Source organism: Mycteria americana, chromosome 24 (genome assembly GCF_035582795.1).
Source record: "Mycteria americana isolate JAX WOST 10 ecotype Jacksonville Zoo and Gardens chromosome 24, USCA_MyAme_1.0, whole genome shotgun sequence".
Lineage (NCBI taxonomy): Eukaryota > Metazoa > Chordata > Aves > Ciconiiformes > Ciconiidae > Mycteria > Mycteria americana.
Window position 1 is genome coordinate 1305667 of NC_134388.1, and position 14299 is coordinate 1319965.

General features: G+C 63.4%; 1 protein-coding gene across 1 annotated transcript; it reads right to left on the reverse strand.

Annotated features, from left to right (window-relative positions):
* Nucleotides 1-540: 540 nt before the first annotated feature.
* MEX3D (mex-3 RNA binding family member D) lies at nucleotides 541-11943 on the reverse strand. The gene is made up of 2 exons (XM_075524520.1): nucleotides 11309-11943; nucleotides 541-1992 (listed from the first exon to the last, which is right to left on the reverse strand). Exons 1-2 carry the CDS (start codon nucleotides 11832-11834, stop codon nucleotides 728-730), a joined length of 1791 nt encoding a protein of 596 aa, XP_075380635.1. The 5' UTR covers nucleotides 11835-11943; the 3' UTR covers nucleotides 541-727.
* Between the last annotated feature and the right edge of the window lie 2356 nt (nucleotides 11944-14299).

The window sequence follows — 14299 nt, forward strand, 5'->3', positions numbered from 1 at the left end:
TCTGGTTTTTGCGACATGGCATGGTAACTGTGCCCCCTCCGTCCCGCGAGCTCCCCCGCCCGGCCCGGCCCCTCCAGCCACAACCCCCGACCTCTCATCACGTGTTTTTGGGCAGTTTTCACATTGGCAAAATAGAAGATAGACCTGCGTTACAAAAAAAATAATATATATATATTTATAGAACCATCAAGAATCATCCAAAAAAATAACTACATACAAAAGGAACGACAACAAAAAAATTATAATAATAATAGAATGATTTTAAAAAAATAAAAGACAACCCTTGCGTGTCCTAAAATAAAAAGTGCAACCGGACCTTTTCTTTCTGTTTATTTAACTTTGCAAACTGAATACTGTTATTTGGGAAGGACTGTTGAAGAACAGCTGGGCTTCCTCCTCCCAGCTGCTGGGTGAAGAGTTAAAGCTATTCTGTAAACATCAGAGTTTCCTCCTCTCTGCAGTTTCACACCCCTCTTCCTCGTTGTCTTCGTCGGCCCCTTCTTCCCCACCCCTCCCGACCCCCTGTATTTCGGCCACCCTCCCGCCCCGCCGTCCTGCCCTGTCCGCCTCTCCAGCCAGCAAGCAGCAGCCTCTCCTTCCCCCCCCCACCCCCTGCGCCCATCGGATCCGTTATTAAATAAAAAGGTTGATTTAAACAGTTTAAAGTCCTTAAAAAGCTGTGTTGGGGTGGAGGGGAGGGCTGGCCACCCTGGCGAGCCGGGCCCGGCTAGGAGAAGATGTGGATGGCTTGCGTGGCGGGAGTGTGGCAAGCGGGACACTCGGGCTCGGCTTTGCCGCAGATGCGCATGGCACACTCCATGCAGAAGAGGTTGTGGCCGCAGGGCACCAAGGCAGCGATCACCTCGCTCTCGAAGCACACCATGCACTCGCGGGAGCTCTTGCGGTGCCCGTCGGAGCTGCTGGAGTCGGTGGGCGAGCCCGAGGCGGCGGAGATGCTGCCAGGCAGGGAGGAGGAGGAGGAGTAGCCGGTACTGTTGGAGAAGGAGGACAGCGAGCCTTGGGTGGGCAGCCAGGACAAGGTGCTGACGGGGTCGCTCTGGATGCGGCGCGCTAAGGGGTGGTCCAGGGCCACGCCGCCACTCTCGGGGAGGGTGGGCGAGTGGCGCGGCGTGGCCGTGCCGCTGTTGCGTCTCTGCGAGCCATTGACGGAGGAGCAGCTGCTGAAGGCTTGCAAGGGGTTGCCCGAGCGCTCAAAGGGCGACCAGATGGTGGTGGGTGTCGTGAGGTCGAGGGCCAAGAAGTCGAAGCCGAAGTCGCACTCCTCCGAGCCCAGAGGGGCCGGAGGCTCGCTGAAGGTGAAGCCGCTGCTGGTGCTGTAGGGGCTGGTGGGGCTGGCGTCCGCCACCCGCCCGCTGTAGTAGGACTCGGTGGAGGCACTGCCCAGGGAGCTGAGGCTGTCGTTGCGGAGGGCGGCCGAGGGGCGGCGGGCAGGGTGGGGGGCCTTGGCCCACAGGCTGGCCGTGCTGCCCTGCAGGTCGAGGCAGACGTCGGTGCCGTTGGAGTGGAAGTCGTTGTCGGCATTGACGTCGATGAAGGAGCCTGTCCGCATGGTGATGTGCGCCTCGATCTCCTCCCTAGCCCGGTCCACGTTCTCGGGCATGCCCGTCACCTCGAAGACAGGCTCCTTGTCCCGGCTGGGCGTCACGATGTAGGTGTGTGTCTGCTGCTGGATCCGCTTGATGGTGGCTCCCTTGGGCCCCACCACCAGCCCCACCACACGGTACGGGACCCTCACCTGGATGGTGGTCTGTCCCGGCAGGTTGGGGGGCCCCTGCATCGCTCCCGTCAGCCCGTTCACTTTGTTGCGCGTCGCTCGGATCATGGAGAAGTGCTCGGCGGCCGAGAGGATCTCCCTTTTCGCCATCTCCACGTCCTCCTTCCTCCCAGTCACGATGAAAACGGGCTCCTCGCCCCTGACCGGCGTCTTGATGTACGTGTTGGTCTTGGCGCGTAGGGCTTTGATTTTGCAGCCTGCGGAGCAAGGAGAAGGGGAAAAAAATGACACGTCAAAGCTGAGACCTCGTGGGGACCCCAGGCTCACCCAGGATGGGGAGATGCAGGACCAGCAGGAACCAGCAGGTCCCTTTGGTTCTGCGCCTGCAGCGCAGACACCCTTGGAGAGATGGGTCCTTCCCGCCTCAAAGGCAGCCAGGGGCTCACAGCTCGGTGCTGGGGGGCTGCACCGGATCGTCCGAGACACACCAGGCTCCTGGCCGCGGCCTGACCCTCTGCCACCACCTCCTCTGCACCACAGCGGGGATCGAGGACCCGCAGGATGCAGCCTGCGGCCCAGCTCCCGAGGGCCGGGACAACGCATGGGGCCGGGGCAGGGGGCACTTTCTGGGCTGTTGAGGGGATGGGAAGCCGGGTTTACTCAAAAGCTGTTTAAGGAGGTGCAAGGGAAAAAAAAAAAAAAAGACACTGAAGATGGAAGGGAAGGAAAAGGCTCGTTTGGATCCCGCAGGTTTGTCGACACCTCTCAGCCAACAGCCAAACCCGAGAAACGGCCCTGGCCGCACCCCAGCGGCAGCAGCAATGGCCCGGAGGGACGGGGGAGCGGGGGCTCCCCGCGGCCAGGCAGCTCGGGCACCCCCTGCCTCCCTCTCCCTGCGCTGCGGGAGGAGACCCCGGGGCAGAGAGGCCGCACCCTGGCCGGCTGGGGCAGGGGTGCTCACGGGGCACCAGCTCTCCCCGTTCTGGAAAGACCTGCTTCCCCCGCACGAGGAACATGATTCAGCAGGCAGAGCCCAGGCTGGGACGCAGGAGACCGGGGCTTTGCTGCCAGCTCTGCCTTTGCCTCGCACAACCTCGAGCAAGTCCCTGCCCTCTCCTCCCGTGGGCGAGCTGGGCTCCAGCTGCCAGTCCCCGCGGCGCCCGTCCAGCAAAAGGCTCCCGCTCTCCTCCGGGACCGGTCGCCGCTGCTCTCGCCAAGGGGCCGCAAGTGCGGCACCGCTCCCTGCAACCCCAGCCCTGCTAATTGCATCCGCTCTGCCTGCGCTCCAGTGCACGCACTTAATTAAATTCGCATGAGCCAGGCGCACAGCACCAGGAGCTCAGCCCGGCTGCCCGCCCTCCGCTCCCGGCACACGAGGGCGAGCGATCCCCTGTCTCCCACCTCCCACGCGCCCCCTGAGCTTTGCAGGGCCCCCAAAGCAAAGCAGGGAGCCCGCAGGGATGGAGGCTGCCCGATCAGAGCCCCGAGACCGTCCCCGTCCACTGCAAATGCTGCTGCTGCAGATCCACATCGATAAATAGCCGCACGCTGACGGGGAGAGCTCGACTCCTCGCAGACACAGCCAAGGCAGCCGCAAGCGCCCGGCTGGCTCCTCCGCAAACGGCTCGCTCGGGGCACTCCTCCTCCTCTTCCCAGACGCTCCCTGAGGAAGGGCAGGGCTGCTCTTCCAGCTGCAAGGCTGGAGAAGGGAGAGCCCCGGAAGGTTGAAGGGACTCACGGGGCTGGGGCGGCACAGGACATTCAGGCAGGTCTGTCCCAACCAGGCAAACCAACCCGGGCCCGCCAGCAGCTGGAGAGCAGAGCCCTAACGGGGGCCGTGCTATTCCTGGAGAACCGCGCGCGGTGCATTTACCACGGCATTAAGCATCACGAATAACAAGAAGTAAAAACCGTCAAAATAAGTGAGCAGCAGCTGTGCTGGGTGTCACAGGCCGGCTATTTGGCAGCACTAACCCCTCCGACAGCCACGTCCAGGGAGCCGACGCGCGATGACACCGGCTTCTCTGGACACTTCCTCCAAAAAACCTCGAAAGCAGCGTGCAGCAGCCAGCGCAGCCCCTGCCCGGCTCCAGGCTGCCTTGAGGTGCTGGCAGCTCCACGCATGCCCTACCTGCTGCCCGCAAAGGTCCCAGGATGGCGACAGGCAGGTCGGGGGGGAATCTGGGAGGGGCGCAGGCAGATAAGCAGAGCTGGGGAGGCAGGAGACCTGCCGAGATCTCCCTCCTAAGGGGGGAAACCCTCTGGATTTCATACAAGCCAGGCTGCAAGCATTTGAAGGCCACCTCCGAGCACTTGTTGCAACCAACCAAATGTTCCTCCCGCCTTGCGTTGCCCCAAGGATTGGGGCAGCGACGAGCCCACGTTCAACCCTTCGCGCAACCAGCCGGGCTGGGCCAGGCAGAGGCAGGGCTGGGGCCGGCACAGAGCTGCCCTGTTCCCCGGAGCCGGGGAAGCCGCTGAGCAGCTGTGGGGACATGCAGAGGAGGAATGTGGGTGGAGAAGGGTTTGTCCAGTCTTTTCCTAATTTAGCACAACAACTGGAAGGTGTATTTATGGCTGGGGGCGTACAGTGGGGAAAGCAACGGCCGGGTCACTGGGGCAGGGCAGAACCAGCAACCATCAAAGGTGAAGTTTTCTTTAAGCATGTGCCAGCTTCTGCGAGGCTGTCCAGAGCAAGGTGCCTGCGAATCCCCCGTTTCCCTCCCTGTTTTATTCTGGTACCTGCTATAAGCTCTCCCTCTGCTCCGCTGCTTGGCAAACAGGACGAGCACGGTGGCAGCGGGCAAGGGCAGCCGGGCTGGGAGCCACCGCGGGGCTCTGCCAGTGCCTCCCGCGGACACCAGCCTCACACCCGAGGTCCGAAATTCACCCTTCGCAGCAGGAAGCAGCAGTTTCAAGATCCAAAGGTGTGGGCAGCTGCCAGGAGCTGCTCGGGAGCCATGTCCCGCAGGGGGCACGGCACAGCGAGGCTCTTCCTCGCTCTGCTCCACCGTGCCGGCTGCACCGGTGGGACCGAACTGATGCTACGGCAGCACAAAATGGAGGAAGAGTTTATCCGGCTGCACCTTGCGAGCCCTTCCTAGGGGCAAAGCCAGAAACCTGGGTTAAAAATTAAAGGGGTGCCTGCCTTGGCCAGCTCCACCCTCCTCAAACAAGCAAGGGCAGGAACAACACACACGACCCGTGGCTACTGGATGCTGCCAGGGCCACCACGCCTGTGCCGTGCTGGGGTCGTCTGTGGCACAGGAAAACGCACCACGGGTCAGAGCCGTTTTTTCCAATCCTGGCGTAAAAGAGGATGGCGGCAGGTCCGGGGCAGCGGGGGTGCTGGCTCGCCTCCCCGCCCACCCGCAAAGCCGTGTGGGGAAACATTGCAGAAAAGGAGGCATCAGCCGGGGAAGCCGCTTGCCCGAGGCCACACGCTGGCATCTGCACCAGGAACCGCACTTGCACTGCTCTGAGCGAGGACCCTCCGCCATCGCAGCACACCGGTGAGTGCTCCTGGACGGGCGCATCGGCGATGTGGTGGGAGCAGAGCTGGGAGAGCACCGTTGCCCCCAGTCCCAAATTCCACCTAAGCCACCCCTCAGCCGTGGGGACCCCCAGGCAGCAGGTCCTAAAAGCCCCAACCGGGAAGGATGGGCAGCCTCCCCGGGCTGGGATTCAGTAAAGCATTTAAACCCACACGCACAGCGAGTTACGGGTCTGCAACACCAGGAACCGGTGAAGAGACCCAACCTCACAGCAGTACGGCCCTGTCCTCCCTCACGTCTGCGCCCCGGAGAGGCGGCTGAGCCAAGGCTGCTCCTGCCCACGCTCAGGAAGATGCTGACACCCTACGGCCAAGTCCCCCAAAGTCCCCCCGCAGAGCCAGAGGTACTCGAACCGTGTGACACCGGAGGTTTAACCACCAACCTGCAGCTGGGAGAATGGCCCGCACCAGTATGAGATATTTCAGATGAGTCTCCACAAGCCCCCACCCAAGCGTGCTGTGAAAACGCCGTCCTGGATGGCCGCATCCCTCGGAAGTCGGTGCAGCACAACCCCGCCAAAATGGGGCCGTGCCGGATGGGGGCTGTGGAGAGGACCAGGGGCCACCCGGCATTGCCGGCGAGCTTCACCACAGGCACGCCCTCACCCTGGCATTGCCGGATCAAGCGCCTTACCTCAACCAAGCAGAAGTGGTTGGCATTCCCATGTCTTACCTTGCCAAGGGCCGGCTCTCAGCATTAAAGACGAGGGAGGAGGAAAACAAGGTGCCAGACTTTGCTACAAGTCTATAAAGAAGGTGGCTTTAAAAGTCCTTTTCAGATCTAAAAGAAAACACTCCCAAAACTGGAAGGGTGGGCAGACCTAGGGCTGCTGCAGCCCCAACAGATCCCTTCTCAACACCAAAGCCTGGGTTCCACCAGAGCCCAGGAGCGGCTCAGTTGCCACGTTACAGCTCTCTGGCAGAGCTCCGAGTCCCCGTGGGCCCAAACTCATCACGACAACCCGTGGCCATGCTCAGCTGCAAGCAAACACCCTCGTTCCAGGGGTCTCGAGCACACACAACCCCCCCAACTCACAGCCCCTCGCGCCACCACCCAGCTCCGCCTGCAGAGTCGGCACCGATGGAGGGGCGCGAGCTGGACGCTCCTCTCAAACCCCCCCGCCTCCAGACTCCACACCCTTCTCGTCTTCCACTGTTGCCAGCTCTGAGCCGCTCTCTGTCCACCCCACGCAGCTCCCGGCACGCTCCACTCCATAAAGCTGCCCCACGGAGCCGCAGCGCCCTGGCTGGACCCATCCCACCTCCCCCGGGCTGAGAAATCACTAGTTTCGGACAAGAAACAGAATCCCAGGGGATTCTCCCCGGGATGAGGCAGTGATGGAGGCGGCACCCCAGGAAAGGCTGCTCTCCCTGACCGTCTTCTCTTGGCACCACCAAAGAGGACTTCGCCCTCTGCCAGGAGCCCCAGTTGGGTCAGGGCCGCGACTATCGCAAGAGCCCATGAAAACCAGTACGGCACAGGCTGGGGCAGCGGGCTGGGAAGTGCCTCTCCATCCTCTGCGCTCCTGCGGTTACCCAGGCAAGAGATAAGAGACGCGACACAGCTCATCCACTTGCTGATCCCCAGCATGGCCCGGCCAGCACCTGCTTTGACATAAGGTGGCCTCCTCCACGTAAGGAGGACAAAGCCAGCCAATCCCCCTGGCCAGACCACGTCTCCATTTGCCCACGGAGCTTTGTGCTTGCAGCGTCCAGCTCCGAGCTATGAAAACCCAAGAAAGAGCAAACAGAGCTTTCCTGGAAGAGCCTTTGATGGCATCAACCAGGAGGACTCTGTGTTCACCACAGCCTCCGCAGCCCAGGAGCTGGCTGACACCTTGCACCCAGCCCTCTGGAGCGTGCTACCCACTGCAGAAAGACATTGCCCTTCCTCTTCCCCAGCTCTGCAGCATCTCCTGGCCTCAGATCCGGCGTTACGGCACTCCCGGTCCCCTTCGTTACAGGCGAATGGCACAGGATGCGCCAGGACTGGGGCCAGACGTGGAGGAGAACACGTTGCACCTCCATCGCATCTCATCTCCCCTCTTGCTGAGCGCTTCTTCCCACCTCTCTGCAAACAGTAATTAATTCATCCTTGCAACCACGCTGCGGGAGGCAGGCACATCACACCTTTGTTTCTTCTCCAGACACTGGGAAAAGCGAGGCAGGGAGGCTGGGCTCCTCGCCTCGGGCCAGAGAGGAGGAAGCCGGGGCCAGAGCCAAGATGTGCAGACAGATACTTCAGCCATCAGATCAATCTGTGCGACCGACTTCAGGAGTTTCTGGCTCTGCCACGACCCAGAGAGGTGGGAGGAGGCAGCCAGGCCAGCCTCAAAGGACGTGGCATGATGGGCAGAGGACAGCAGAGAGCAGCAGCCCCGGGCTCAGAAATATGAGAGGATTCATCGCAGCCCCAGCAATCCACTGCAGGTTTACAGATGCTCGGGCTGGCCCAGAAACCGAGGCCTGTGGTCTCCCCGTGCACCCTCCAAGCACCGGAACGCCCGCTGCGCTCTGGCAGGGAGGAGAGCTGCGCATTTCATCCTTCCCTGGATCTCCCCTTCGAGCATCCCAGTGTCTACTATAAACGGCAACTTCCCCAAATCCTTCGCAAAGCTGCGAACAGGCCCTGCATGTCGCAGATGGGGAAGCAGAGCCCGAGAGAGGAGCCGTGGCTGGCTCTGTCCCACGAAAGGCACGTGGCATAGGAGGGGAGAGTAGAGCCCAGGGCTCTCGGCTGCACCAGCCGCCCGTCGCCCTCTTGGCCTCGTTGGGGCAGAAGCTGCTGGAAACGCACCTCCAACGCCGGCACGGTGCCCACATGCAAGAGCCGGGGCAGGTCTAACGTCCAGCCCGTGCCATGCTCCCCATCTCCCTTTTCCCCAGTGATTTCCGTTATCACCACTGCTCTTTTTGCTGGTTAGCAAGATGAGCCCACACCGCTGCAATCAATGCCCACAGCACTTTCTGGAGACGGTTCCTCCCACGGCAGGAGTCATGAACGGGCTTGCACGCGAAGGCACGGCCATGTAATCCCGCCAGGCCATGCTGCCTTTTGGTAGCCATGTGGGCAGGGAGAAGAGAAGCCGCAGATCCCGGTTGGCAGACGCCGCTCCGCACCATCACCGATGCCGATCCGGACGAGGGGTCATGGCAACCGCCTCTCCAGCTCAGTCAAGAAAACACAGATTTGCTTTACACGACAAAGATTTACCTGCTGAGCTGCTGCTGCTCCCTTCGCGAAAGGGTTAAATTAATGGATCTGGAGGAGAGAAATTGAAGAAAAAGGAGAAGTAGGAGAAATTGCATGCAACAGCCTCTGTCCCACCTCGGCCCGCATAGGATAGCCGTGCATTGGTCTGACGGGCAAAGCGCTGCCCCGGCTGCCGGGACCTCCCAGCCACGTCCCTGCTCACTCCCACGGCAGCGAGGGGCTGCTGGGCTCTGGGGACAGCAGGACCGGTCCCAAAGTGCCAAAGCGTATGGGGAGAGAAACCCAGCCTTGCCTCGACTCAAGACCCTTCCAGGGCACCCGATATCATCCATGTCTTCCTACGTTCCGAGTGCGGCGGCACCACAAGCGCCCGCTCCCTGGGTCATGGCCGGGCTGGATAGTGCAGGAAAGACAAGAGCAACGGGGACAGGGTCCAAGGGAGCCTGACCCAGCCCCGCAGCGTCACCAGCAGCGCATCTCGCCACTGGAACGACGCCAGGCCCGACGAAGCACCCCAAGGCTCGGCTCCATGCTGCTGCGCAGCCAGAGCCCCGCTGCCACGGGGCTACCAAAGACTGAGGGAGACTCGCACAGGGGGACCCGGGGACCAGAAGGACCCGGGAGCCAGCACAGGTGCAGAATGAGGCGAGCGAGAAGGGCTCCGCTCGTTTTCGAGCTCGGTGTGAGACCCGGAGAAGCGGGCAGCTGCGAACGACCTCGGTATTGCCCCTGCTCGGGCTGCACCGGCCTCGCGCATCCTGATTTAAAACAGCTGCCGGCAGCACCAGAGAGCAGCCAGAGCACAAAGACGCTGCCGACAGCCCTGTCCCCTCGATGCTGCCCAACTGCACCCCTCGCCAGCGAGAACTGGGGGGTGCCAAATGCCGAGCCCCCCTTCACACCAAAAACCCGGCACAAGAGGGCCACGGCACGGCGCCCAAACGGGCTGGGAGCTGCAGAAAAGCTGAGAGCAGGAGACGGGCAGGAAACACACGGGGGAAAACCCGCAGGAGAGCTGTTCCTGCCCACGGGCTGGGGCAGCAGCAGGTAGCTCCAGCCCACCAGTGGCCCCAGGTCCCCTCCGAGCCTACCCGTGGGACACGGTGCCCCCCAGCAGCCCTCCTCAAGCTGGTATAATAATTTCTTTTGCAGCTCTTTTCCAGGAGTCCCGCGAGCCCGTGGAGCTTAGCGAGAGCCCAAACTCTGCACGAGGTGTTTGGGGCAGGTACCCGGGTGCACATTTAGCTCGTCGGGGTGCCGGAGGCGCAGCACTGGGGCCTCACCGCAGCCGAAACACCCAACCCCAGCCGCTGCGAGAAAGGGTGCCAACCGACAGCTCGCCGGCCCGAAAGCAGCCGTTCGCTCCAACCTCCTTGAACTCGCAGAGCCGGCGCGTTTCCCAGCAGAGGCCGGACCCCGTTACGGGTTTGCTTTCACGTCGCCGGACCCTGGGGGTCCGCAGAGCCCGCCGGCGGGGCCACCCGACCCAGGTCCCCATCCAGCCCGAGGGGAAGGAGGATCCTCCCGAGCAGGGCGCGGCACCGCGCTCCTCTCCTCCGGCGAGGCATCGGGCTTCGCCACGCCGCCTGGCTGTCCCGGGTGGGCTCGGCAGCCCGGTGGGACCCCGCGGCCGGGGCGGTGGGACCGGCGAGGGGTGCGCGGAAAGTTGGGAGGCCGGGAAGCGGGGCCGGCTGGGAGGCGGCGCAGGCCAATGGGAAGCGCAGAGCATGATGTCACCGCGCTCATCCCAGCATGGCTCTGGCTAACAAAGAGAACAATGAGGCTGCCCGGCTCCCCGCTTCCCCCCGGGGAAAAAAAAGCCCCCCGGCCCCCCGGCCCGCAGCCCCCTGGCCGGGGAGGGTCGGGGGCCGCAGGAGCGAGGGCGAGGCCGGGCTGCCAGGGCCCTGCGTGGCGAAAACGCGCGGGGGGTCAGGCTCCCGGTGAGCCGAACTGCCCATCGCCGCCGGCATTCCTGCGGGCAGCGGCTCCCTTCCCTTCCCTTTTCTTTTCCTCCCCCCATCCTCCCCCCCCCCGGGGTCTTGCCTTTTTTTTTTTTTTTTTTTTAAAAAAAAGGTGAAACTTTGGCTGAGGGCTATTTCGGATTTCCTCGAGACAAAGCCCACGCCAGGCACACCCACCCAGGGAGAGGCTGGGGCTGAGGCGTGCCCGGCCCTTTGTGACAGCTGAGCGGGGTGCGCGCCCCGCCGCTGCCTGCCCAGCCCCCCCGCAGCCCCGAGCGGGTTCGCCCTCCTTTACCTGCGAACCGGAGCTACCGAATATCATTGACACGCCACGTCCGAGACACCGACCTGAGCCGGGGGGGGGGGTGGGGGAGGGGAGGCACTCAACTACAATAAAATCAAAGCTTTCGCCTGCACTTCGTGTCCTGCCTGCTCCCACGGCCTCGCGTGGCGCCCGGGAACTTTCCGTGCGCACAAGGTGTTTGTCCCACCCTGCCGTTTTGCCGGCCGATCTCGTTTAATTAACGTTTCCAGGCAGCGCGCTGGGGACGGGCACAAAGAAGAGCAGCTCTCGCTCCTGGAACCCACGGCGAAGGCGCGTCCGCGGGAGGAGTTTCAGGGCCGCGGGATTTGTCGCCGTTAAGTTTCCGCCTCCGCGCTGCCGGGCACGGAGACAAAGCCCCAAAACTGACCCAAATAACGCGGGGCCGGGCCGGGCCGGCGCGTCCGGCGGGAGGCGGCGCCGCCGCCCCGGGGAAGGCGCGGGGCGCTCGGGGGCGGACAAAGGGGGTCCCGGCGCGTCCCGTGTCCCGTGTCCCGTCCCCCCCCCGCGGGGCGGGGGTTACCTTGCCGGCCCACGATCTCGGCGACGTGCTCGGAGCTGGGCACGGGCACGCACTCGGTCATGTTCACGCTCTTCTTCCTGCTCCCCAGCGCGCCCAGCGGCTCGGCCAGCAGCGCGGCGGGCGGCGCCAGGTGCGGGGCGAAGTTACCGAAGGCGGCCGGGGGGGAGGCGGCGCCGGCGGCCGGGGGGGAGCCGCCGCCGCGCTCCCGCGCCTGCAGGCCGCCCGGCCCCGCGCCTCCCGCCGCCGCCTCCGGCTCCTCCGGCCCCGCGCCGCCCGCCTCCGCCGCCCGCAGCCCGCGCTCGCCCGCCTCCTCCAGCCCCAGCAGCGAGAGCTGGTCCAGGGCGAACCTCAGGGCGGCGGCTTCGTCCTGCACCGGCGGCCCCTCCCGCTCCCGCCCGGGCTCGGGCTCCGGCGGCGGCTCCTGCCCGGCGGGCGGCGGCGGCGGCGGCGGGCTGAGCAGCGCCAGGCAGCGCGGCGGGCCGCGGGCGGGCTGCCCGCCCTCGGGCTGGTAGATCGAGCCGGGCATGGCGGCGGAGCGGCGGCTGGCCGGGAGCGGAGCGGGCCGGGGCGGTGGCGGTGCCCGCCGCACGCCGCCTCTCTGCGCGCCCCCCGCCGCGCCGCCCCCGCCCCGCCCCGACGTCAGCCCGCCCCGACAATGGGCCGCGCCCCGCCGCGCGCATGCGCGCGCCGCGCCCCCGCCCCCCCGGGAGGCGGCCCCGCCCCGCCGCAGGAAGGGGGCGGGGCCGGCCCCGCCCGCGAACTCGGCCCCGCCCGCGCGTGTCCGGCTGCCCCGGCCCCGCCCCCGCCGGGGGCAGCGCGCGGGGCCCGAGCCCGGGCCGGGGCCAGAGCCCAGGGGCCGGGGCACAGCCCGACCACGCAGCGTTTCCCGTCCTGGAGGCACGGTCTGGCCCTCGGTTGCAGGGACGCCTTAAAAACGACGCCGAAACCGCAGTTCGGCGAGGCGGCGGCGGGCTCGGCGCTGCCGGTACGCGGGAGTTCACAGCACAGCTCCCTCGAGCCCACGCGGTCCCGTCTCGGCGACCTCCCGTCAGAAGTCCCAGACCGGCGAGTCGGGTGCTGCCGCTCTAACACGGACCCCAGTCCCCTTTCCCAGCGAAGCCAAACCGGCGCAGCGAGCGGCGGCCGCTCCTCGGGGCACCCGGGCAGGCTGCTCCCGTCCCCCCGTTCCACGCACGCCGGGACCACGCAGTTTATCGAGCGCTGGAGGGTACGGAGCTACGGCACAGCTACGCTTTGGGTACTGAAGGATACGTCCTCCTTCCCGAGTTACAAACGATAACGAAACATGCAGTCTTTGTCCTTCCTGCCACCTTTCTCCCTCGGTTCTTTAGTTCCTATTTTGCAGGGGTTACTCGCTGCCCGTCACGCCCAGTGCTCATCTGTTTCTGCTTCAGACAGAGCCGCACCAACTTCAGCAGCCTGGGTGCCCCAAGCCCCCAGCCACCTTCCCAGCCCCCCTCTCCGGCCAGCTCCCCCCAAGGCAGCTCCCCCAAGGAAGACAGTCACCCCCACATCCTGCGTTCCACCCGGGCCACTGCTTCACAGGGCCCTGCCACAGACAGAGCGTCAAGAAACCCTTCCTGGCGGGGCTGGCATGGCACACTAATTCACTGTCACCAGGTCAAGACCAATTATCGGCTCACCCGCTACCTCAAATGCCCCGATGCTCAAATTCCACAGGTCCTGTTCTCAAGCTTTGCTTTCTCCATTTTCACATAATTCTTTCCCAATCGCCGTCTTTGGGACATTCCGCTTGGGATTGTTTTTAATTGCAAGAACCATCAGTGTCTGGTCTAGAAACCCCCCCTTCGGAACACCCACTCTGTCCGCATTTCACAGATCCTGGGAAACATTAACTCCTGCTGGTCGGTGGCCCCAACACACAAGCCACGTGGCCTGTCCTTGTGCTTCCAAGTTTTGCCCTTCAGCTCCTGACTCTCCTATGGAGGAGGACTTTCACCTTCTGATACTCTGAATGGGTCACCTTAAACTTCTGTGAGATCTTTCCAGCGAGATAACAGCCACCAGGAACTGCCTCCTCACTTCTTTCCATTTCTCTTGCCTACCAACTAAACCTAACATCTTCCAGCTGCTGACAAGTTTCACGAAAACAGGGAACAAGCTTCCTCTCCTCCTCTTTTACCTTCAGAGGTCTTGGCAGCCAGCTCCCACCAGTTCTTTCTTTCTGGATGGCTGCTGCAGAGAAAGACTTGCAACTTCTGTTTTCCCCCAAAGCGTTCACAGCTCAATTTCACGGAGATCCATCCGTATCCATCCAGCCTCCTCGGTGCTTACAGGGATGCAGGGGCACGAGCGCAGCTCTGGGAACCCTCCCACTTCAGACTCATCTTCCCCGTGCCGCAGAGCTGGTCAGATTGCTGGCAGGCTCCAGGCGCGTTACGCAGAGCTCGCGCCTACTGCGGACTGAAGCTTCTCCTCCAGGGACAGACGCGGCCAAACCAGCAGATTTGAGCCACACGAGCTGGCTGCGAGACATCTCCCCCTCTCGCTTCCCAAAATGTTTAACCTAGTAAGCTGAAACACCCCACTAAACTACTAAAAATAGTGGGTTTTCCACTACTTGAGACACCAGTACAAACCCTCCCTTCTGAGCTTGTCCTATTTCCAGAAACTGTAGAAAACTCATTAATAACCAACGCTGCTAACTCCTGTGGGCAGCCTGCACCAACATAGAAGACTACACCTGCGTCTGAACCTGTCTGAATGGCTCCTTATGTCCTTGCTGCAGCTCCAATACTGACCCACACTCCCTGCCACCGCTGGCCACCACGTCACCATCTCTCAAGTCCCATGAGAGGTGTTGTACGTGGGCTTTCAAACTCACCTCGGGAACTGCAACGCTGGCTCCACACGCTGGCGTTTTTGCCTACTCGGTACTCGAGAGAGTCCTTTTGGGAAATCACTACGTCAAGTCCAACACCACCTAGAGAAACTGCCAGTTGTTATTTT